Source organism: Schistocerca nitens, chromosome 9 (genome assembly GCF_023898315.1).
Source record: "Schistocerca nitens isolate TAMUIC-IGC-003100 chromosome 9, iqSchNite1.1, whole genome shotgun sequence".
Lineage (NCBI taxonomy): Eukaryota > Metazoa > Arthropoda > Insecta > Orthoptera > Acrididae > Schistocerca > Schistocerca nitens.
Window position 1 is genome coordinate 248,173,444 of NC_064622.1, and position 24,892 is coordinate 248,198,335.

Below are 24,892 nucleotides of genomic sequence, written 5' to 3' on the forward strand. Positions count from 1 at the left end.
TGAGGTCATCAGTCCCCTAGAACTTAGAACTACTTAAACCTAACTAACCTAAGGACGTCACACACATCCATGACCGAGGCAGGATTCGAACCTGCGACCGTAGCAGTCGCACGGTTCCGAACTGAAGCGCCTAGAACCGCTCGGCCACGGCGGCCGGCAATGATTTTCTCCTACACTATTCTAGTATATGTGTATTGAATGATCCGCATTTAACTTTTGGTTCGATAGGACGGTCCAGCAGTTGTCAACGTTGTGGGCAGAGTGGAGCCGTGCAGAGGAGACGGCCGGCGGTGGGTGTGTTGGCCGCGCGCGCCCGCATCCTTGCCGCTCCGCTCCGCTATATAAACGCGCCGGCCGGCGGAGTCCTCACGCACTCCGTCCGCAGCGCGCCACTCTCCACGCACCGCGCACCACGCACCACGCATCCGCTCCTCATGGCTCCGCCGATGATGCTGGTCGCCGCGACGGTGTTGCTTCTGCTCAAGGTCAGTCACCCCGCACGCTCTACTCTCCTGCAGAACCAACCGCGTGGATTACTTGTGCAACCGTTCAGTGTCAATAAAAACATTTCGCTTTTATACCACAACGTACGTCTGTTGCTCATTGCCTATTCTAAACATGAACAGTACCGCGATCCCGGAGGAGAAGAAAATTCTAAAAAAGAATCTGCGCATATTTAGGACAACAAATAGTACGAAATACAGCTTGCTTTTACTTGTAAATACTAGACGCGGTGGAGAAGATAGATTTCGTCTTCCCTGACTTCCGTAATCTTTACGACACTGTGCCACACTGTCAGTAGATAACTGTTATACAGAGCGACCGACAAGTGACAGTAAATATGTCTATACATTAGAAATGCACCGCATTCTTCCGATCAACCATCGAAAGATAACACCACAGTTATTACTGACAATGAAGAGAGCAATTTAATGGGCACAGGTTGCAGTGTCTACGCAGTTCAGCACCCGATAAAATTACCGTTCCCCCTTGAGCATTGTTGATGAGTTTTCCCGGAAATGGACGACTAAGCTCGCTATTACTGATAGACAGAAGTGATGACACTTTCTACAGGACCTGACCATCATTTTGCAGGACAGTGCTCAAGCACGTTCAGTGCAAGCTGTTGCTGATTTGTTTAGCTGATGGAGCTGCTAAGTGCTATACCATCTACTGCAATCCCTGACTTAAGCCGTCGTGAGTTCAAGTCGATTTCTAAACTGAAGGAAACACTTCACGGCTTCAGAACTGCTACAAATTCGTCGGGCAATAGACCGCGCCGCTCGAACTGTCAACACAACTGTCACTGCTAAGAGTATCCTACGACTTCCACATCCCTTGCATCAGGTTATACACAATACTGGTGACTACTTTGAAGGTCAGTAAAACTTTGAAACACGTACCTATTTTGAAACTTCTTGGCAGATTAAAACTGTGTGCCGGACCGAGACTCGAACTCGGGACCTTTGTCTTTCGCGGGCAAGTGCTCTACCAACTGAGCTACCCAACCACGACTCACGACCCACCCTCACAGCTTCAATTCTGCCAGTACCTCTTGGGTAGCTCAGATAGTAGAGCACTTGCCCGCGAACGGCAAAAGTCCCGAGTTCGAGTCTCGGTCCGGCACACAGTTTTAATCTGCCAGGAAGTTTCATATCGGCGCACTCTCCGCTGCAGAGTGAAAATCTCATTCTGGACGTATCTATTTTGTACGAGCTGTAAATAAATAGTTGCCACTATTAAAGTTCCAACCCTCGTAATTCCCTGTGACAAATACGTTCAGATTCGGTAGAGGTTTGCCAGTTGTTCGTGCCAACGTGTTGTAGAACCATTTCGTAGGAAATATACAGATGCCGCAATGCTGAATAATTCAACAGTAGTGAAACTGATCATCTACTCCCGTGAATACAAGAATTAAAGCCTATAGATCGGACATTTTGACAGACGCTAAACCGGCTGACTAATGCGATGCGATCGCCGTCGAAAGGTCTGACAGGATTATCTGACCAATCTCATTTTTCGTATGACAGAACTCAGAAAATTCCATTTTTGTGTATGTCATGGTCGCAGTGTACAACATCTGAAGGCACTGGGTGAAGAAAAGAGTCTAGCGTAGTGTGCGCTAAGCGTCTTCCGTAATTTGTTTTCGTCCATGGAATCGCAGAACGAGACCATTCTCTGATGAGGTATGCACTCACCTTAGTGGATACTTGAATACGCAAAAAAACTCGAAATTTGGTCAAGAGAAAATGCGTAAGTCTTTCATGAAATCACCTTTCGCTGTCACATAATATAAGTATGATGTGTCGTACCATGTCGTCGAATAGTGGCCCCTATTTGCTTTGAAGCTACGGTGAACAGTGTGTTGTACCAAGACATCACTACATAGTTTATTTCGCTTCTTGACACTGATGAACATTATCTTTGGTTTCCATCAGAACCTGTAACTCCGCAGACATCTATAACTTTTTATGTGCGTCGTAGAGAGTATCAACGGAAATACATGACTGGTTCGAAGAATTTCGAGACAAAGAACACTGCAGTTAACACAATACAAAATAAAATATAGTAAGGACAGGTGTCCTATAAGGAACCGTAACATGATCTCCATTACTTTAAAAGTGCATAAAGCTTTTATCAGACATATCAGATTGTGGGTTTATGCTGTCTTCAGGGAAGTACTGTTCCTATATGATTGTATGGAGATATGGGACGGGTATAGAAAGCGTTTTCACAGGTGTTCAGAATTTCAGGTTCCATGAGACAGCCACAAAAAGAGAGTGAATCTTACATCATAAAATTGCAAGTAGTAAACTTCTGGAGAATGTTACATTGTTCAAATATTTGTGGGAGTAATACTGCGAAGCCACTTGAAGAGGGACAAAAGGATATAATAGATAGTAGGGAAGGCCGTTGAAAGACAGACTTGTTGGAACGGTTCTGAGAAGTTAGGTGCCTGTGTACGGAAAACCGCATAGGATACACAACACTACTTCTACAGTTCTAGAGCACTGCCTCAACGTTCGGAATTCGTGTTAAGTGCACTTGTCAGCGGGCACAGAATGAATTCAGCAGCTATAATGGGTACAACACATTCGAAATTGTACTAGAAATGTAACTGCGTAGGTTTTTGCGGGAAGATAGATAGCGTAAAGGGCAATCTCTGGAAGAGAGATGACTTTCTTTCCGCGATACCTTGTCAGGAAAATTTTAAGAATATTTACTCTAGGAAGACTGTGCAATGATTTTGCTCCCCCTTCCGTGTATCTCGTGCATATGTCACGAGGACAACGTGTGAGAGACAGTAGCGTGTCCCAGAGCATACAGACAATTATTTCTCACTTTCTACGCACGCGATGGAATAGGGCAGGAAGGGGCTAACCGTGGTACAAAAAACTCTACGCCATGTACTGTACAGTGGATGTCAGGTATATCTGTCTAATTTCAACAAGCTTCTCTAACACAAAAAACATAAAAAAAGTATCTGACGGGAGACCGCGCGAGAGTGCCAGGTCACAGAATTCCCTAGAAGATCCTGAACATCTTGAGGCTCTGCAATACATCATAAAGTAACGTCGGAATTGTTCGGATATTCGTAGCTATGATTATGGCACTAGTATACCGTAATTGACGGTATTTTCTGAGTTAGCAAATCACTTACTTCTGATATTTTTTTTATTGGATATGTGTCTCACAAGCGCTCACATGACGTAATTTAAATTTTTGTTTAAAAAATGGTCACTCCAGCTACGTGTTACTACTTGTGCCTAATTATCTGATACAGAACAGGAACAATCATTCTGGTCCCAAATATGAAAACAACTGATTATTTTCAAAGTTATATATCTTCCACTTAAGTGGTTAGTGACAGAAAAGGATAGACTAGATTTGTGTCCCACGGATGTTGATTCTTAAAGGTTAATGTCCTGTCCGCCTATAAACGTAAGAAACAATGTGTTACCACAGTAGCTCCAATACAATTAAGTTTTAGTTGCAGCCTTGTCGAATTAATCGTACTGCTGCTTAATAGATTTGTTTTCTTGGCAAGTGCGCTGCCCATTAAACAGCCATGATTTATGATTTACGTGATTACGCGAAGCTTTTTAAGCAATTACTATTGTGGATTAGCTTTGGAAAAGGCAAGGCTTGACAACTTCTACATTCGCTGTCCATATATGTTCGTACAATGTCACTTAATGGAAGCCCAGTGTTGACAAAGCATTAAAAACTAATAAACCTTACAAGGAAAGACTTTTCCACAGTGTTTGGAAGTTAATGATAGTGACTTTTCAGTTGTTAGTTTATGGTTCGTCATTAAATGTGTCTACTAGCTAAGTTGTCTTTTCAGGAAGACGTCTTTTATCTATGGCTCTATTTCCTTCTTTACGCTATAATGAATGTTAAACCTGTAAACATATCATATTACTCATGAGACAACACATGAACATAGTGTTGTCGTACTGAAGCAATAGCTGATCTCTGCAGCTATGAAGCTGTTGAGACTTTGACCGGTTAGAGTTTCTACTAGATAAAGTTCTACAGTAATCGCGAAATATTCTATCCCTGTGCTTTGTTTAAATTGTGAGACGTTTGAGAATAGATAAAAGAGGCTTGCTCTGCGCCGTTGTATTTGCAATCATATTTTTACTGAATTACGTGCGGAGGCAGTTCGCTAGTGCATTACAGTGAACGAAAGTACTCGTACTATGGATGCTATATAAACTATGCTCGCTGTCTTCCAGTAGCAGCTTGTCAGCCCTGGTAGTGTAGTGGTAAAACGCGTGCCTGGACACCCCTGAGGTCGCAGGGTCAATACCGGTCGGACCACGGAAATTTTCAGTTTGGTCCTGATCTAGCCTTCTCCTCTCAACAATGTGAATAGTCGACAGGAAAAATTACTCATTCGAATTCGGCGTTAGGCTGCAGGTCCCCTTACCTCGGTTAGATAACGCGTAGATTAGGGACAAACAAGTCGCCGAAAAGGCGTCCAATTGAAATACCATTGAGCTTCACGAAATTATTAATATTAGTAGCAACTTGCAGGTTTCACTACAGTCTACGATATCAGAAAGGCTCACAGCGGCGTTAGACGGTAAACCAGAGTGTAAGTTAACAAATGCCTTCATTGTGAGTCAGCGATTACACATTATATTCATTTAAAGACTTCAGTTAGCAGAATACCGAGACGAAAGGAAATGAAAAATTGTTTGCTTACAACTGGAACACATGAATCATATAACTTAATATATTCTGACAGTAAGTAGAACGTTTGCGCTTGATAGTGGAATGAAATAACTCTTTTCACTTATGACGTATCATTATAAACACAACTGTAAATATGTATAAAGTACGCGATGTTGTAAGTGTTTTGTTGGTCTTCAGAAAGAAAGAGAAGATTTTCACGTAATAGAAGAAAAAAACTTTAAAATGTATACAAGTGTGCCATTTCTATCGTGGCAAAGGCAGTGACTGATTGTTTACGCCCGCATCTCGTGGTCGTGCGGTAGCGTTCTCGCTTCCCACGCCCGGGTTCCCGGGTTCGATTCCCGGCGGGGTCAGGGATTTTCTCTGCCTCGTGATGGCTGGGTGTTGTGTGCTGTCCTTAGGTTAGTTAGGTTTAAGTAGTTCTAAGTTCTAGGGGACTGATGACCATAGATGTTAAGTCCCATAGTGCTCAGAGCCATTTGAACCATTTTTTTTTTTATTGTTTACGTTAACCAAATACTGTTACTTCACCTTGATAAGAACAAATTAGGTGCTACGTGGGCCCAGAATATTTTCGTCAGAATTCGGGTGAAAATGGCAAGAAGGCTCTGCGCTGACCGAGCGAGGTGGCGCAGTGGTTAGACACTGGACTCGCATTCGGGAGGACGACGGTTCAATCCCGCGTACGGCCATCCTGATTTAGGTTTTCTGTGATTTCCCTAAATCACTCCAGGCAAATGCTGGGATCGTTCCTCTGAAAGGGCACGGTCTACTTCCTTCCCCATCCTTCCCTAATCCGATGAAACCGATGACACGCTGTCTGGTCTCCTTCCCCAAACAACCAACCAACCAATCAACCTCTGCGCTAAAATATCGTGGCAGGAAGTTGCAGACAAACGGCAGTTCTTCTAAAATTTTATGGTGCAATTCGTACGCCGGGAAAGTTTTAAGTTCCACATAGGTGCTACATGATATTATTCACACGGATGAATGAGTGTGTGATTCCAATAACATCTGCGTCGGATGCATGAATGTGGATCACAGCATCACGAAGTCAAAGGTCCTGAATCTTACTCTAACACCAATACATATAGCCACATCAGAACGCCCCTATGGAGGTTCGACCTTCCAAGTGAGTTAGTAACATACTTACACAATTAAAGGTCGAACTAAAATCGCCATTAAAATAATAATCTTATTATGCACTAAATTGTCGAAAACTGAGTTGGCGAGACCTTATCTGTTTGAAGTACGAGACAGTCATACTGGAATAAGGAAAAACTAATATCCATTACCCTCTCCGCTTAAGTTCTGTACGGACGTTATTAATTTCGAACTTCTGTTATTGATATCCGACAGACATTCCTGATTTGCATTTCGTTGGTGACAGAGAGGCGTGTGCACAGTGTAGCTGAATATTTATTGAATAGTTGTGCCGTGGGTAATTATATAAGGGAGTCATGAAACAAGATTCACACAGTGGATAGGACACTAAACAGAAGAAGCAGAGATCACACACCTAGCAGTTTCCCACGATTTCCCCAAACCAGGTCATTCCAGTGTCTGAGTGAAAAAGTCACAAATTACCATTTAAATTATAACTTTATGTATAAGTGCGTTAAAGTCGTATTTCATTTCACCCTTCAATTTTTTTTCACTCCTGCAAGAAACTAAGTGTAAATCATCATAACCTATGGTCACCGGAGCACATAGAACAGCCACGCAATTACTTTGTTTCCTATTTATCGATAAGAGTGGATTTCGTTTTGATGTCCAAAACTTCCAAATTCAAATTTTTATTGCTCGATAAAATAGTAACATCTTTGTCATTATTGTCCTAATTTTTGTATTGTACAGGCATTCAAGTTGCACAGTGATTCTGTAGAGCTCTGGCGGCGAGGCCATGACATTGGTAGTGTCCATGTTTCTTCGTCTTTAACCCTTGCTCCGAGAATTGTTGGCAAGAGCCATCAAATGGTTCAAATGGCTCTGACCACTATGGGACTTAACTTCTGAGGTCATCAGTCCCCTAGAACTTCGAACTACTTAAACCTAACTAACCCAAGAACTTCACACATATCCATGCCCGAGGCAGGATTCGAACCTGCGACCACAGCGGTGGCGCGGCTCCAGACTGTAGCGCCTAGAACCGTTTAGCCACTCCTGCCGACCGACAAGAGTCATCAGTGGAGGGGATGTTGCAGTATCTACAGATATCTATGTAAGTAGAAAGTATCTGAAACATTTCTATTACTCTGTTGCTAATGAACTACAGCTTCATTTGAAAGCTTTAGTTTCCTTCGTTTCCTCCTAGCGGGTATTTAAACAGTGATGTGATTCGTTCTCCAGCTCAGGTTACAAATCCGTAATAGCTTACCTCAGTGAAACCTTCTGTCACTGTTTCTGTCAGTATGGAAGGCGTGTAATGAAATCAGCCGTTCCCTTTTCAAAGGAACCATTCTGGAATTTCCCTTAATTAAGTTGAGGACACAAAGCCTAAGTAAGAGCTCGTGATCATTTTTGCACTTTTTATTATAACTTTCTGACAAGGGCACAATTTTAATTTCATTGATAACTAGTTTCATTAGATTCTGTTGAAACATCAAATGAAAACAGAAAATTAGAAACATATTACATAACATTAAAAAACTGCTGGATAACTACAGTACAACAAAAAATTACGTGTATTTTTTCGGATACGTTGTAAACCGTTAGATTTGAATGCCATACACAAGTGCTCTGTGAAAGATAGCAGACGAGTACTTTTTAAATCAAAGATAAGGCGGCTTCAAAAAGTAAATTAGACTTTTTTTGGCAAGCCAAATAAATTTTATTAAATGATGCGCTACACTTCAAAGTTACACTATTTTTCAGCACAGACACCGGAAATCTGTAAACAACGGTCGGAACTTTCTACGAATCCTTCAGTTCCTCGACGACAGAAATCCTCTCCCCTGTCACGGAGCCATCCCAGAACCGCGTGTGAACATCCTTATCGCTGGAAGATCTGCGATTGCCGCGATACAGGTCCTCGATTGGCTGGACATTGTCGTCTGTAGTCGGTGTAGATGGTCTTACTCTACATTCAGTACCACCTACGTCTATGCGGTTTTCGTCAACTTATTGGCGGTATTGCACTGTGATTGAAGGTGACATTGCGTTTGCCCCATGTATCTCCAGAATATCACCGCGAAACAGCGTACAATTAAGACCTAGATATCCTTTCCCACTTGCCCGTTCTCACTCACTCACTTAGCCCAATTAATTATCTCTTTGTGTCTCTCTGTCCCCTGCCTCACAGCCACAGTCTCCTTCGCTCTCTTTTGTTACTTCTGTCTCACTCTTCCTCTCTCTTACTGCTATTACCTCATTTATTCCTTTCCGCTGCTGCCGTGTCTTTTCACTGCCACTATATCTCTCTCTTTCTCATTGTCATTATGACTCTAGCTCTCATTATCACTGGCTTTCAACAGCTTCCTCTTTCTCCTTCTCTTTATGCCTCTCCCGATGGTGTGTCTCCTTCACTCTTTTCCTAGCACTGTTCTGTCATTGTCAGCCATATTCCACTGCCACTGCGTTCCTCTCCTTATCTCGCACTACCACTGCCTCATTCGCTCTTTCTAACGACTATCTTCCAGTATTTCTTACTTTTTGGTCCCTTTCCCACTGGCAATGTGTCTTTTTCTCTCAGCATAATTGGCGCGAATTTGTTCGCATGCCAACCATTTTGGGAAAGTTTTTGAATTGGCTGAGAAATGTAGAATGCAGGAGCTGGTACCTCACTTTCAGCCAGAGTCTTTTAAACAGGAGCATATTCGCCTTTCTTTTGCTCCGTTAGGTGCATTTTCCCGCGGGTCCCTTCTCTTCCTTGCTACAGTGGGATATGTCACTCACATGAAAAGAAGTTTATAGGTCAGTATAATTTTGATAGTTTACTTATGTCGAACTGAAGTAACGCAAAACTAATTTTACACATATACCAAATTTTAGGAGCACAGAAAATTTACATGTGCAGCAGTACTGCAACATGGGGTTCCCGGAACCCAAATAATGATAATGGTGGTGCTTTATAGCATATTCCTCCGTCTACTTCGCTGTATAAACTACGTTTTCGCCTCACGCCGGATTTTACGTGTACAAGTTAACATCCGTATCTCCGAAACGGAAAAGATATAAGAAAATTTTCAAGGCCGTCAGAGATCGGGGTCTTATGGATACATGATAAAAATTTCAGCCATTTTATGTGCATAGCCATCCTGAAATCAGAGACTCGGATTTGCTATCCAAAAACCATATTGTTGGAGTGTTTCTCGATAAAGGATAAAGATTACTGAAAAAGAGATTGACGGCACTTCTAGAGAGCTACCTAGAGATCAAAATTTGAACAATATTCTGCTATTAATATATCGGCTGCACACCGAAGACCACGTAAAATGCAGAAGAAACCGACAGATTTGTTCCATTTGCCTAAGCTGAAGGAAGTGTGTAATATTTGGACTTTGACCTGTACTGTAGGATAGTCACAGTAAGGTGATGCTTCTGCTGGTTATACAAATGAATCCTAGGGCAAGGGCTATGCAAAAAAAATTTACCCTACCTTTCTATCACCAACAGCGCACGATGTATGAGCCCTGGTAAATGTCGTTTTCATTCGCAGCTTTTTGGAACATCTTGGTAAACCCAAAAAGATAAGTAATTAAGGAAAATAACGGAAAATCTAAATTTTGGATAGAGGAACAGGGCTTTCAAATCCGGTCCGACCAAATACGAATATAGTGTAAACCGCTACGTCATCTCGTCCGCTGATAGCGGTGAGAAACTGCCACGCTTTTGGCAGGTTTTATGATTTATGGGTTACGAGCGAGAATTTATGGTGGCTGTCAGCGATTACAGCATACTTAGGTGGTTGCTCGTGTACGCACGGTCTGCGTCGCGGGGCGTGGGCCCCGCTTTGCAGGGGTGGAGCCGCCAGCGGTGTTCCCGAGCGGCAATTAGGCATTCGCCGCGCCGCCCCGACCTGCCCAAGGCGGGCGACCTCGGCCCATCCGCGGCCGGCCGCCACTTTGCTGCGCGCCTCCGCCGGCCCGCTGTGATGACCGCTCCTTACATTTCTTATACAGCCTGATGCGCATGTTGCGTGGCGTTTAATGAGCAAGACGGTCGTTGCGCCAATTTTGGCTCGTAGCCAGCCTAGGACGCGGCCCCCAAGTTGTTTGCCCCTGAGAACACTCTTATTTACGTTGATATGTTTCTCTGTCGGTCTCACTGTTCAGACTCAAGCTTCGCCTTCCGGCCCCTAATGACCATCCAGTGTCAATAAGGCATCGAGCTATCGTCCGCCAGCGTTATTCGGATGAGCAATGGAGGAACATGTTTAGCACACCCTCGAACTGCGACTTCCCAGTCAAGGAGCTCCTTAATGGGCGTCACGAGGATGAGTGCCCTCTGTTCTAGTCCTCTCACGAAGAAAAAATCTTTGCCAATACCTAGAACTGACAGTGCCAACCGAATTGTAGACAGACACGCTGACCGCTCAGAAGTGGACCTCATTACCTACATGTTGTCGGCTATTTGACACATACTTTTGTTGTGGTCTGGTTGCTGTAGTTATCGGTCGATTCATATGGTTCAAATGGCTCTGAGCACTATGGGACAACATATGAGATCATCAGTCCCCTAGAACTTAGAACTACGTAAACCTAACTAACCTAAGGACATCACACACATCCATGCCTGAGCTAGGATTAGAACCTGCGACCGTAGCGGTCGCGCGGTTCCAGACTGAAGCGCCTAGAACCGCTCGGCCACACCGGCCGGCTTGTCGATTCTAAGACGTAGTCGTCAGCATTCAGAATTCACCACAATCTGACGTCGAAGATAGCTGTAATTGCCGCGCTGGATTAACCGAGCGGTCTAGGGCGCTACAGTCATGGACTGTGAGGCTGGTCCCGGCGGAGGTTCGAGTCCTCCCTCGGGCATGGGTGTGTGTGTTTATCCTTATAATAATTTAGGTTAAGTAGCGTGTAAGCTTAGGGACTGAAGACCTTAGCAGTTAAGTCCCATAAGATTTCACACACATTTGAACATTTTGAAAGCTGTACTTGGTTCTTAAATATACGTCTGCTATCCGCAATATGTCTTATAGGGAGTAAGGAAGGATACTTCACGTGTTACTTCCCCTTCTCACCCCCGTACCCTCTATCCTCTGCCCTTCCAGTCCCATTCGCGATTCCCTGTGAGTATCCGAATTAACTCGAATTTCTCTGATATTCACCTCGCGGCAGTTTTGTGACATCAACAGCGTAAACCATAACTAAAAAAAAAAAAAAAAAAGTTATCTTTGTCGCACCTGAACAAGAAATACAGAGTACAGTCACATTAATGTGACCACCGCCTACGTTCGACGTTGACATTAATAAGCACTCACAGACGACAGTTGGCAGCACTGGCAGTGGAGGGTGTATAAAGCGAGTCGGAGGGGGGATGTGGAAAACAGTACAGTCGATGTTGTAAGGCGGAATAGGAGCGAATTATCTGATGTCCAAAAGGGAATGATCACTGGCTTTCGGGCCAAGGGTGGAAGCATTTCCGAAACATTTAAGTTCTTAAACTGTCAGCGTGCTTCCTTGATTCAAGTATATCTTGCATAGCAAAATGGCGTTTTCCAAAACGGTACTGAGGCAAGAGTAGTGCGCCATGCGCCTTAGATAAGAGGTGAACGATGGCTGTGGATGTGAGTACGGGGGGAAGGATAGATGTGCAACTGTTGACCGGCAAGGTGAACCAAGGGGCTACCAACAGGATCTCCTCAACGAACGTGCCTCTGAAGCAGGTGCCCTGTCCTTGACCTATGCTGACAGTTGTTCATCGGCGAACTGGACGTCCAATTAGTAGCGACAGGTGGCCTTTCAAAGGAATCACGTTTTATCCTCCTTCCGACAGACGATCGTTGGCGTGTACGTCTGAAAGCAAAGGGGTCCAGGCCGGAGTAGGAAACGCAATGGTTTGGGGAATGTTTTCGTGGCGTTCTCTGGGTGACCTCGTCATTCTGGAAGGCATAATGGATCAGCACAGGTATGCATCTGTCCTGGGGGTGGTGTTCACCTCTACGGGCAGTTTGCTTTTCGTTGGCACACCAGGAGAATGCAAAGTCTCAGACAGCTAGCAGTGTACGTGCGTGGTTCGAAGAGCATCGGCCACCAAACTGCTTGGATTAAAACTCCATCGAGAATTGTTACACCAGCTCGATCGGCCTGTTCGCGGCATGGATCCTCGGAAGAGAAACCCAGCACAACTCGCCGCTGCACTGGAGTCGACGTGGCTCCACGTCCCGTTCGGTACCTTCCAGAACTTCAGCGACTCTCTTCCTGCACGTCTCACAGTGGTTCAGTGCAAAAGGTGGCTATTCATGCTTTTGACAGGTGGTCACATTAATGTAACTGGACTTCAATACTTCACATATTCCAAGTTTCTGCACACTCACACTTGTTAAATGTGTCCACGCATGGATGCAATACTGCACTGTATAGTGAGTTACAAATTCTTTCAGTCAGCGTCGGATCATCTCATAGAGCTTGATAGGAGTGTTCAGCTCGTTGCTCCAGCTCTTAAACTAATAAACGGCGGTTCAAAATTCGCCTACGGTTTTTTCTTGGAAGAATGTGTCCGCCCCCGATAGCTGAATGGTCAGCGTGACGTACTGCCGTCCTAAGGGGCCCGGGTTCGATTCCCGGCTGGCTCGGGGATTTTCTCCGCTCAGGGACTAGGTGTTGAATTGTCTTCACCATCATTTCATCCTCATCCGGCGCGCAGGTCGCCCAATGTGGCGTCGAATGTAATAAGACCTGCTCCAAGGCGGCCGGACCTGCCCCGTAAGGGGCCTCCCGGCCAATGACGCCAAACGCTCATTTGGAAGAATGTGATCACTTAGAGCCCCTAACCACACATTCAATGAGAAGCGTTGCTTATGTGATGACTAATGAACTGTATGTGGGCTACCCCAAATTTATACGCTGACTTAATCGAATATTTAACGTACTTTTGCACTAAATACGACAGTACATCTTACTGTGGTCAACAACGGCTCTTAAACACAAACAGTTCGCTGGCTTTAACGTTTTTGCTTCTATTATTGTATCCTTTCAGCGGTATCAGTTTTCTCCATTAACTATGATTCGCCCTCTATAGCCTACAATCCAACAGTATCATTTCCTCCAACCATCCCCTATCCTCCTGCTATCCACATTTCCACACCCTATTCTTTCAATTCAGTTTGCGACTTTTGTTAAATCTCCACATGAATTTCTCTGACAGAGCGAGGGCAGGCCGTGATTAGTACTCTGGACTTGCACCTGGGAGGTTGGCGGTTCAGATTCTTATTCGTCCATCTAGATTCAGACTATCCGTAGCTTCCCTGACTAACTTAAGGCAAATGGCGGTATGGTTGTTTCGGAAACGACGTGGATGATTTCCTTCCCCATTCCGAGATCATTCTCCATCTTTAACATCATTGACAAGGTAACGTTATACCGTAATTTTCCTTCCTTCCATCTCATCGTGTGTTTATGCCCCTCGTGGTCATGTTGTAAGATGTATGTGGGTGGAAGTAACGTGTTTCTCGCAAATATGCTTTCTCGAAGCGTAATACCTCTTCTATAACATCTGCCGTTGAAATCAGATGAAGATATGAGTCCTGCTTTAACTCTCATTATACAAAATAGTGACCAGACATGCTGCGCTCCATAAAATCTTCCCTGTTATTGTACCTAATGAGCGATCGAGATTGATGAGTAACACTCAGTAATCGACCGAACGAAAATTTTATAGGATATCTTCTGTATTGATCAACTACATTTCATCGGGATTCATCGACTCTGTCATCTTCACTTCCTTTTACTAGTGTCACACGGTCGTTCCACTTCAAATCGCCCTGATACCAAATATTCGAGGATTGCTATTGTTTCTATTGATTGTTTGCTAATCCTGTAATAAAATCTTCCGCCAGTTCACCCCCATTACCTGACATTTTCTGGGCTAACTTTCAGTTCCTGCACCAAGTGAATGTTCTCTGGGGCTTTTCCTAAACGCTACAATATTCTGGCGTTACGACTTCCTTTTCGACGTTATCCACTGGTCATTTATGTATGTCCTAAGGAGTAACAATTCTCTGACACGCCCTCAGTGTACGACCAAAGCTCACACTGCTCGCTAGTTGAACTGGAGGAGGGCGAGAGTAGATAATGCATTTTGCGAAATCAAGTGAAACGTCCAGGCATTAGACTGTAGCCGGGCTGGATTCCCGGCCGGGTTGGGGATTTTCTCTGCCCGGTGTTTGTGTTGTTCTCATCGTTTCATTATCATTATCATCATTCGTGACAGTGGATAGAGTGGATTGTGTAAAAATTGGACTGTGTAAAAATGGGATTTTCTACAGGCGCTGATGACCGGACAGTTGAGCGACCTACAAATCAAACATCATCATGATCATTAGACTGTATCGATATAGGCAAATTGTAAGAAACCTAAAGGACATTCACCAGAGGAGCTTTTGAACCACGGCGTCTCGAATATGAGTCTAGCGTCCACCGTCGCCCCCTTTCATTCTCCTTTCTTTATTTTGCCACATGTTTTCGGGCAATTAGTCTTCTGAAGGAATTAGTCTTCTGAGTACGGCACTGCGTTCAACCAGAACTACGCTGGTATGCAAAACTTAAGGACTAAAGAAGCTTTCGCATGATGTGTATCACAGTTCGAAAATGCTTCAAATTGCTCTAAGCGCTATGGGACTTAACATCTGAAGTCATCAGTCCCCTAGACTTAGAACTACGATACTTAAACCTAACTAACCTAAGGACAACACACACATCCATGCCCGAGTCAGGTCTAGAACCTGCGAGCGTAGCAGCAGCACGGTTCCAGACTGAAGCGCCTAGAACCTCTCGGCCACAGTGGCCGGCTCACAGCTCGATTGAACATACAAAGAAGTGTTACAGTGTACCACAGGAGGCAACTGAAAGAAATACCCAATGAAACCAACAAAAACGTCACTTTTATCTAAAGACAATAATTACACTGAAGTCACTGCGATTCATGATGGTTCCTTGTACATTACAAGAGGCAGGTTATGGTTATTAAACAGACATGCGAGCACCACAGACGGCAAAGCATCTTCTGCAACGTCTTCCCATACTGCCCTGGAGGTTGGTAAGGAGTTCTTGAGGTAGGGCGTTCCATTTCCCAAACAGCGCAATTGAAACCTGTGGAAAGATCACTGGCGCATGTGGACTTGCTGCGACACGTCCCCCAATGAATCCGACAAGTGATCGATGCCATTTAATTCGGAGGAACGGGCAGGACAGACCATTCGTCGAATAACCTCTCGTTCCAAGAGCCCCTTCACCTGCGACCTCGATGCGGTCGCTCATTGTCGTCCATAAAATGGACGTCAGGGCCGAATGCAATCCCAAAAACACTCACTTGTGGAAGGGGTACAGTGCCACAATATGGTTAACAGGTGATTTTACCGTGTTCAAAGATATGCAGGTCAGTAGTGCGACGGTAAAAACCGGTTACTGCTACTGTAGTCGCTCTTCCAAACAGCATCCCATACGAGCAAACCATTTGCGTCTGTACCTGTGGTTACTCGTACTTTAGCTACATGGGCTATACGCGGCTCTATTTAAGAAGGAATTGCTCGATGTAGTCATAGGATCGACACGCACACGTCTGCTCTCATGCCCCATAGCTAATTCGCTGCAAATAATAACCTGTAGTTTTGATTCTGCAGTCAAACAGTCTATGCATTGGCTAGAATTGAGAGTTAATAAAATACACAGAAATACAACATAAAATCTAAATGAATAATTTAATAAAAGAAGTACTATTTCAACGTCTGTACTGGACGCAAACGACAGAGAATTGCGTTGAAGAATGTTTATTCGAGAACGGACGTTTCAAATAAACCGGAAGTGGTCCTATGATATTCAGTTAAAGCAAAGACAGAAAATACCCTTATCAAATGCAGTACAGTTACATTGAGAGTGTTACGAGGACAGTAGCAAATTCGCAAAACTAAATTGTAATCAAAGATACGCGAAAACTAAGTCAATTTTGTAATCACAATGTACAGAACATTCACCAGCTCAAACAAGTCCAGAGTTGAACATGATGATTTACAAATTATCACACACAATACAAATCATAGTAACCTGTAATCTGTCTATCCTCCGTTCCGTAAAATAAGCGGAAAAATTTAGAAGTCTACTCTGGAGCACATTCAGACCTCTATAAATATAAAGTTTCTTCACAAGTGTGGTAGCAGACGTTCATCACCCAGAAACAAATACCTACACTATCGAATAACACTCGTTACTACAGCCAGGTTTGCCTGTTTCCAGAAAGCACGTAACTGTGTTTCTCGTCTGTTTATGTTCTGGATTCAATGTGGTGGTGGGGCAGTGTTTTGAGGGTGGTGTAAATGTAGCAGGTTTGTGAGACAGTCCAAAATCAGTCCCTTGAGCTCTTCATTCGAAAAATCTGAGTCTGCACGTGACTCCCAAAGGAAGAATGAAGGAGGATTGGGTTTAAAGCCCCGTCGGTATCGATGTCATTAGAGACGGAACTTGATTCGCATAGTGTTCCGCTACTGTCTGCCTGTCCATTTGCTGAAGGCCATCCCCCCCCCCCCCCCAAAAAAAAGAAACAAATACATCGTTCTACATTATACAGACATAACTTGACTTATCTTAAGCACTTCCTGGACCAAACTATTATATTACAAAAATATTTACATACAGAAATGCTGTAAACATTGAGTCACACTCAAATCATTCACAGTAAATAAAGGTTTGTTCTTTAATAAATAAGCCAGCACTCTTGCACAAGTGCACTCACTGTGATGAAAACTGATTATCTCTAATATCCTTTGAGCAATAATTTTGGCATGCTTGTCAGAAGTGTCATTTGGCACTCTTTTCCAAAGGTGGCATCAGCTAACACATGCGACTGACCACTTCTTAAATTACCGTGATTTTGTGTTATGTAGTTAATATGTAAATAAAGTTACTGACAAGGCAGTAAACGGTTCATTAGATAAATACACGAGTACGACGAAATATGAGATATTCATGCAGTATTCATTTGCTGTGTAATTGTGGAGGATACAACGTTCTGACAAACATTCGCATAATGAAACGTACACAAAATGTAATAAATCAAGAAATAAAACAGATGCAGATAGATAGCTTTCAGCGACGATAGCTATAGTGCAGAGCTATCACCTGAGATATCGTAAGCTGAAATCACATGAAACACTTAAAATCTATTAATTCAGAGGTTCATTATGCAAACATTTTTATTGTTTTATAGGTACTGAAATTATTGTCGTGCAATTGGATGCGCGCCTTTTTTCTGTGATCGCCGATGTATTCAGATTTGCATTAATATTTTACTGTACACTATTAAAGACTCTCAAAGCGCTTCGCCTTGTCTGACACTCCGTCAGTTTTGGAGCATAGTCTGCTGCACAAAGGCCTTGCTGGCAACAGCCGTTCAAATTCCCAGCTTTGGGTTTTACCCATTTTCGACAAGCTGCTCGTCAGCAGCTTATGTAGGCATATGTGTTTCAAGTTTTCGTCTTGTGTATACAGAACTTCACATCTGTAGAAGGCCGCGCGGGGTAGCCGCTTGGTCTTGGGCGTCTTGTCACGGTTCGCGCGGCTCCCCCCGTTGGAGGTTCGAGTCCTCCGTCGGGCACGGGTATGTGTGTTGTTCTTAGCGTAAGTTAGTTTAAGTTAGATTAAGTAGTATGTAAGCCTAGGGACCGATGACCTCAGCAGTTTGGTCCCATAAGAGCTTACCACAAATTTCCAAAATCTGTAGAAGCTAACTGTGCTGTATTCTTACTAGGTACGGCATAACATTTTTTTCTTCCCACTATGGTATACTAAGTGATGAAACAAAGCAGTAGGCTTTTACCAGAAATATTGACCCTTAGACAATGTGTCTAATAGATATTTTAAATACGACAGTATGCCATCTTAGGCACTGCATAACATTAAAACACTTGATAATGGCACATTGAAGCCGAAATCATGATCATGTAAATGTAATACTGCAAATAAAAAGCAGTCCAATGGCCCCACATTATGAAAAAATTATTACACATCCAGGCTGGCTGGCTCTCGCCGTTAATCCGCGGGGCGGATTCGATCCGGGGCCGGCGCGCCTACCCGATTCCAGGAAGCAACGTATTAGCGCCCTTTTTTTTCCCACTCTCAGCTAACCTGACAGGTCGTGGTTATGACATTGATTATTATTAGTATACGTATCAGGCACAATTTAATAAACGGTCTTTATTACCCTGTCAAAGATGTTAATGTTAGGCTAGTTCAGTAATATGCTCTGACTACCAAGTTGTTAATTATGCCTCCAAACGTGCAACAAAACTGCTCATAACAATTTCTAAATATTTATTCAAGAAGCTTCATGCAAAAACAGACTTCTCTGGTGTTTTTAGGATAATTTTCTACTTTTCACTTACCTTTCACAGCATATTACTTACAGGACTTCATTTGTGCTTCGAAATACATTGTATTACTCGTGTTCTTAATTGTAGTTTAGAGTACTGTGGTATACAGTACGTTAACCTGCATCCAACTCAGCAGTTTTAATAATCTCTTGTACTACTATGCCGTACACTAAGATACGTTATCTTAGCTGACCTGAGACTTCAGTAATTGTCAATAGTTCAATGAATAATTACTTTCGTGGTATTAAGTAGGGAGCGAGGTGCGAGTAGGAGGAGATGGAGCAAAAAGCATTCACAAATAAGTAGGAGCATAAATCACTGCGTAGCATGAGCTGTCAGCTGCAGGGCATCCGCCAATCCACATGATGCCAATTACACGAGGGATTTATTTTATGTCTACCACCCAAAGTTATTTACTAGCGATGCGGCGTCAGAACTCGTATTCCGGACGTCAGACATTAATTTTACTTTCTACTGACCATGAATAACGAAACAAATAAAACGGCTTAAGATGTGGAGGTCAACGGACTAGACACGGTGACAAAATGAAAGTGAATCTCTCCAATTCAAAGGGATAGTGCTTACAGGTAAGTCACCTGTTAACAAAAGCTACTTTCGTTGACAGGTTATCAATATTCTCTACGTCGATATTCCCGATGTGACATAAAAATATGATATCTAGGATTTGTTCAAACGGCTCTAAAAACTATGGGACTTAACATCTGAGGTCATCAGTCCCCTAGACTTAGAACTACCTAAGCCTAACTAATCTAAGGACATCACACACATCTATGCCCGAGACAGGATTCGAAGCTGTCACCGTAGCAGCAGCGCGGTTCCGGACTGAAGTGCCTAGAACCGCTGGGCCACAGCTGCCGGCTATCAAGGATTTGTCTGTAAAATAATTTTACCAGCGTTGTCAAAAATAGAGATAACTGGATTATTCAATATTTAAGATTACGTATGGAGAACAAAAATCTACCATTTTGTCAAACTGATAAGCCGATCAAGGAAAACCTACATGTCCTAAGTAGGGGGCTCTATTCGGATAGCGTGAAGAGCCGTAGTAACTGCTCCAGTGCTGTGCCGTCTGAGTTGAATCCGTTCGCTAGTTTGACGAACATCGACATCGTGCATCGACCATTGTAATAGCTGAAACTCGAAAGCAACAACTTTGTTTTCTGTTGCTGGAAAAACGGTAACGTAAAACAAATGAAATAATGAAAGAATAGAGAGAGTGAGAGAGAGAGAAAGAGAGAGAGAGCGAGAGCGAGAGCGAGAGAGAGAGAGAGAGAGATAGAGAGAGAGAGAGAGAATAAAAAAGTGATCGATAGACCAGTAAGAATTCTACGGAAATGGGGTCAATGGTTATCTTCTAGTTGTCGATATTTTCAGTTGGTGAAACAGACCATTTAAGTTAGATAGTATCCAATGTAGAAAATTAACTATAACGGAGTTTGAGTTTTAACATACGAAATCACAGTATTACTCCACCGTATGTATGATATCCGAACACAAATTCCCTTTTAGTTTTCGTTGAGCAGCCTCTCTAGTGGGTAGTTTATAGGTAAATGGAAATTTATTGCAGTTTACATCTATTGTGAAGACTTTTTTGTGTTGTCACTCTGATTCACTTGAACATCATATTAGGTGGTCCACTTCTCAAATTTTTCGCGTTCCTCGGTGAAAGGGAATATCTTTTGTTAAGTACTGATTAATCGTTAGGTGAATTAGTAGTAGACATAATGCTGTATAATACAGAACGATCTTACGTATGAATGGTTTTAGCTAAGATGCTGTGTAACTTTCATTGAGTATTTAAAAACATAGAGTGACAAATTTTAGTGGAAAGATTCCATTAGGACTCAAGTAGCCATTAAGGGTAAGCTGTCGGAAACAGTCGAGGTATGCAGGGAAATAGGTCCGACAGTTACGGTGATAGTTTGGAGTGACTTGTTTTCAAAGTATCTTACGTTGGAAAGCTGCTGGAGCTTGTACAGCTCTAGCAACCTAATCTCCCATAGTACACATAATATTCGCAAATGGCCCCTGGGTTGAATATCTACGTAAAATTCTTTATAAGTCATGGTGACAAATCTAATACCTCCGCGATGACGAAAGTCTAAGACTTCTCATTGTTATATCCGTGCTCAGCTGTATCGAACCATAACTGAGAACAAATGAAAGAACGAATGAGGAGAAACAGTAGTTCGAATTTATCCGCCTACCACTTTTGGTCTGAAGGACGTTAAAGTGATAAATGTTTCGAGAGGGCGCCTTTCTTTTCTTCAGGTACGTTTAGCGTGCAATGTGGGATTGGGATCTGTATCAATAAATGGCTATCCCGGTTCATGGTTGATTGTTCACGGTCCCTGTTACAGTTTACCTAACCAAATGCTTCCAGGGCCAGCAAAAATTTGATTTCCAATATTTCACGTAATTATTGATCAAATTTAAAAGTTTAAATGTTGCATAACGCACTCATTAAGAGGTACAATCTTATGATAACGTTTTTACACCGTTAAGAGACGTTTACAAACTGTGTGTATGCCTTGAGGCGCTAATATCCAGATTATAGCCTTTCAGCATTTGAAGATAAGAACACTTAGTTTGTAAACTTCACACATACTTTGAAAAGTTTTCGAAAACTTTTCTCACTGACGCCACCCTACTCCTCCTCCTCCCCCCCCCCCTCTCCTCCACACACACACGCGTACACACACAGTAGAAAGCAATGAAGAAAGTTTATTCTTTATTACATTTGCACTGATCTTGTAGTAGAGCTGCTGCATCAGACATGATGATTCAATTTATTATTATTTTTACTACTAATTCTATTCGCAATACGTTTTACAGACAGTGTCGACATATTTCAATGAATCTAAATGCAAAATTGTATAACTGTGCGACACATATTTTCGGAGATGTGACCGCATAAACGTTTAGATCAGTGAAAAATTAGATTTTTGTTGAAACGGAAAGCAAATTATCCAGATATATTCAACCAGCGTTTGATAGGCAGAGCACGTAGTGACTTCCAACAAACTTTAAAAATAGTTTCTTCGTCTAAATGCCTATGGACAAATGCGAACATTCGTACACTTAGAAATATATTTTATTGAGTGTCAGTAGGGAACAAAGAAGTCCTCATATTATGCATACGATATTGCAATGCCTGCAATTCTGATGTCGACGCACTGCGGCGACCACAGCCGTTAGGAAACACATCAGATGAATTCGCAATTGCGAATAATGACTACCATCAGCTGTATAATACATAGTGACGGTCAGAAAGTTGTCCGAGCTCACTTCCATACGCCCTAGGAATTGACCTGAGATGCAGCCACTGTTGTAGAACGGACCAGATGCCGTGCTACCAAGTCCCACACGGGCTCACTAGATCCGGATTTTCGTACTGAGAAAGGGATCTGACGAACAGCTCTCAAATCTCAGAATTTGAAAGGAAATATATTTCTACTAATTCTCCCCGAGTAAAGTATGTTATCGTAACGGTGTTCCTTAGTCTGAAAAGGAGGTAATCGGCCGAACTCACTATCTTATTATGAATGTGTCCTGCAATATTCTTATATCATACACCGTAGTAGGAAGGTCACGGTATGCTGCACGACGCCGACTGATGCACTCGGAAGGAAAGAAGGAATGAAGATTAGTAGTTGAGCCCCTTTGGCATCGAGGTAATTAGAAGCGGAGCGCAAACTCAGATTAGGGACAGATGAAAAATGAAATCTGCCGTGCCCTTTCAAATGGATGATTCAAGCATTTCCCTTAAGCGATTTAAGAATCAGGAGAACCTATATCTTGTTGGTCGGACGTCTTTTTCCCGAATGCGAATCAAGTATGCTAAGCACTTCGCCACCTCAATCGGTGAAGTACTCTTGTTGTTACCTAAGTTCCCCATTAGACGCCGCACCCGCAAGTCATATTCATTGACGTGAAGAAAGAATCGGTATTATTATTGGATAAGTATTTTATACCATCTGTCGATTCATCCATCTCTCCATCCAACCGTGCCGGTGGTTTGTAGAGGGATGGGGGAAGAGACCGGGCGAGCGCGCCTTCAATCGTAGCCCCGTTTCCAGCAGAAATTCTCAACTAAATTTTTACCGTCCTGTACTTAACCACATTCGACAAAAACGTCACGCCTCTCAAGGGGACATCATGCTGACGCCGACTCTGGTCTTGGTAATGGTCTCAGCTAGGAAGGAGCCCACATATATTTTTATGTATCCTGAAACCGTTTGATAACGATTTGATACCGCAGAGCTATAAAATTACCAGGTTCCGCTGTCTCAAGTTATGTGGTTATTTAGCGGGTCAAGCGAAGTGTTAAAGGACGCCTTAGTGTTTGTGTAAACAGAATCGTATAGGTGGAGCCTTGTGAACACGGCTATTGACTTCCTAGATGGTGGAATGGGCAGCTTTCTGTCGCCAAGAATATTGAAATAAATATCCTGGCTCCAAGTGATGGTACGAAAAACATCCTCAATACATCACAGAATCACCTCCAACCTGAGGTGAAGCGCCGCAGTGGGAAATCTGTGCTCCCGGTGCCTGGTATCATTTAAATGGTATCATTTAAATGTAGATAAAATCCCGACTCGCCGGACGACGCTACACGCGTCCAGTCAATTACTGCCCAGTTTCTGTATTGTGTGATTCCCTGAAGACGTGCAGCTTTATATACTGCTGAGAGCAACGGCCTACAGGGAGAAATATGAAACTGGCTGCGATGGGTCTGCATTCAATGACAGCAGTAACTCTTGTCGAACTTCAAATCGATTGTAATTGACAAGGCTGACATTTGTCTCTGGTTCGTGTCGATTTGAAACTTTTCACGCGTACTGTTCTTGCTACATGGTGTACAGCATGAGTCAGAAGAAAAGGTACATGCTTTGAGTGGTGATGGTGATTAGTGATTCTGAACAAAAAATTTCGTGGACATGTGCCCTACTCCGAATGGATTTCGAATTAGAACATATTTACTGTCACTTTATTTACGTATATCTTAAGCAACTCGAAAACCACAGCCCTCAGTGGAAACGAGTCGCAATACAAAATTAAACTACACTAAATTTCCTACAAAAACTATCAAATGGTTGAAATGGCTCTGAGCACTATGGGACTCAACTGCTGTGGTCATAAGTCCCCTAGAACTTAGAACTACTTAAACCTAACTAACCTAAGGACATCAGACACATCCACGCCCGAGGCAGGATTCGAACCTGCGACCGTAGCGGTCGTGCGGTTCCAGACTGTAGCGCCTTTAACCGCTCGGCCACTCCGGCCGGCCAAAAGCTATCCTATTCATTTTTCTCTAAGACTAAGAGTGTTCATTAAGGGCGCAAGTATACTGAAAATCGCGCTCGACGCGCATACGTTGCAGCTTAGGTACTTCTTGTAACCCACTTTGAGGTAGTTTCCCGAGTTGATGGACCACAAGTGTCCTAAATAGTTTGTCTCGACTCTAATGTGGTACATCGTAAGCAATGACATGGTTTGAATAACATAAAAATTAAACATCATTATACATTAAATGTGTTCTATCAAGGAATTTATTCGGAATGGGGCATATGTTTATTTTATTTATTCGTTGGGGGCCATCTAGGACCACGTTAACTCTAGTTGCACTTAGCACTGAGCCTCGCTTTTTTCTGAGCCCGGATTTCCCTCATTCGTTGTGAGTGGGCCTGCTTGTGCTCTTCTATCCAAAGGACACCGTGTCTTCTTTTCGGTTGCTCGTCTCAGGTTATTCCGCTTGTCACTATCTACTTTTGGAAAACAACTCTGTCAAAAGCATCTTCGGGTTTTATGTGTAGTATCTGGAGGTCTTCTTTGGTGTTTTTAAAGCATGATACCTCAGTCTTTGTTTTTGAATCATAAAAGAGAAGTATATTTTTGATGAACCTACTTCCGTCCATTCGTTTGAGGTAACATAAAATTGTGTCCGTCTCTTACAGATTGTGTCTGTATTTTTTTGTATTTTACTGTAGGCTTCCTTGTAGGATCTGTTTTAATGGATGCCATTCTTGTACTTGGATCCTAGGATTCTTCTAACGATTTTCCGTTCTTTTTCGTCCAGTTCTTCAAGGAGTCTTTTACCAGCGTTTAGGGATAGAGTTTCGAGTGCATACAAAACTA

General features: G+C 43.0%; 1 protein-coding gene across 1 annotated transcript in view; it reads left to right on the forward strand.

Annotated features, from left to right (window-relative positions):
- The first annotated feature begins 387 nt into the window (after window positions 1-387).
- The window catches only part of LOC126203537 (cuticle protein 18.6-like), a 178,270-nt gene continuing 153,765 nt past the window's right edge, over window positions 388-24,892 (forward strand). Inside the window, exon 1 of the mRNA XM_049937861.1 lies at window positions 388-485. Coding sequence (XP_049793818.1) covers window positions 435-485 — 51 coding nt within the window. The 5' untranslated portion in view covers window positions 388-434. The remainder of the gene's footprint in view (window positions 486-24,892) is intronic.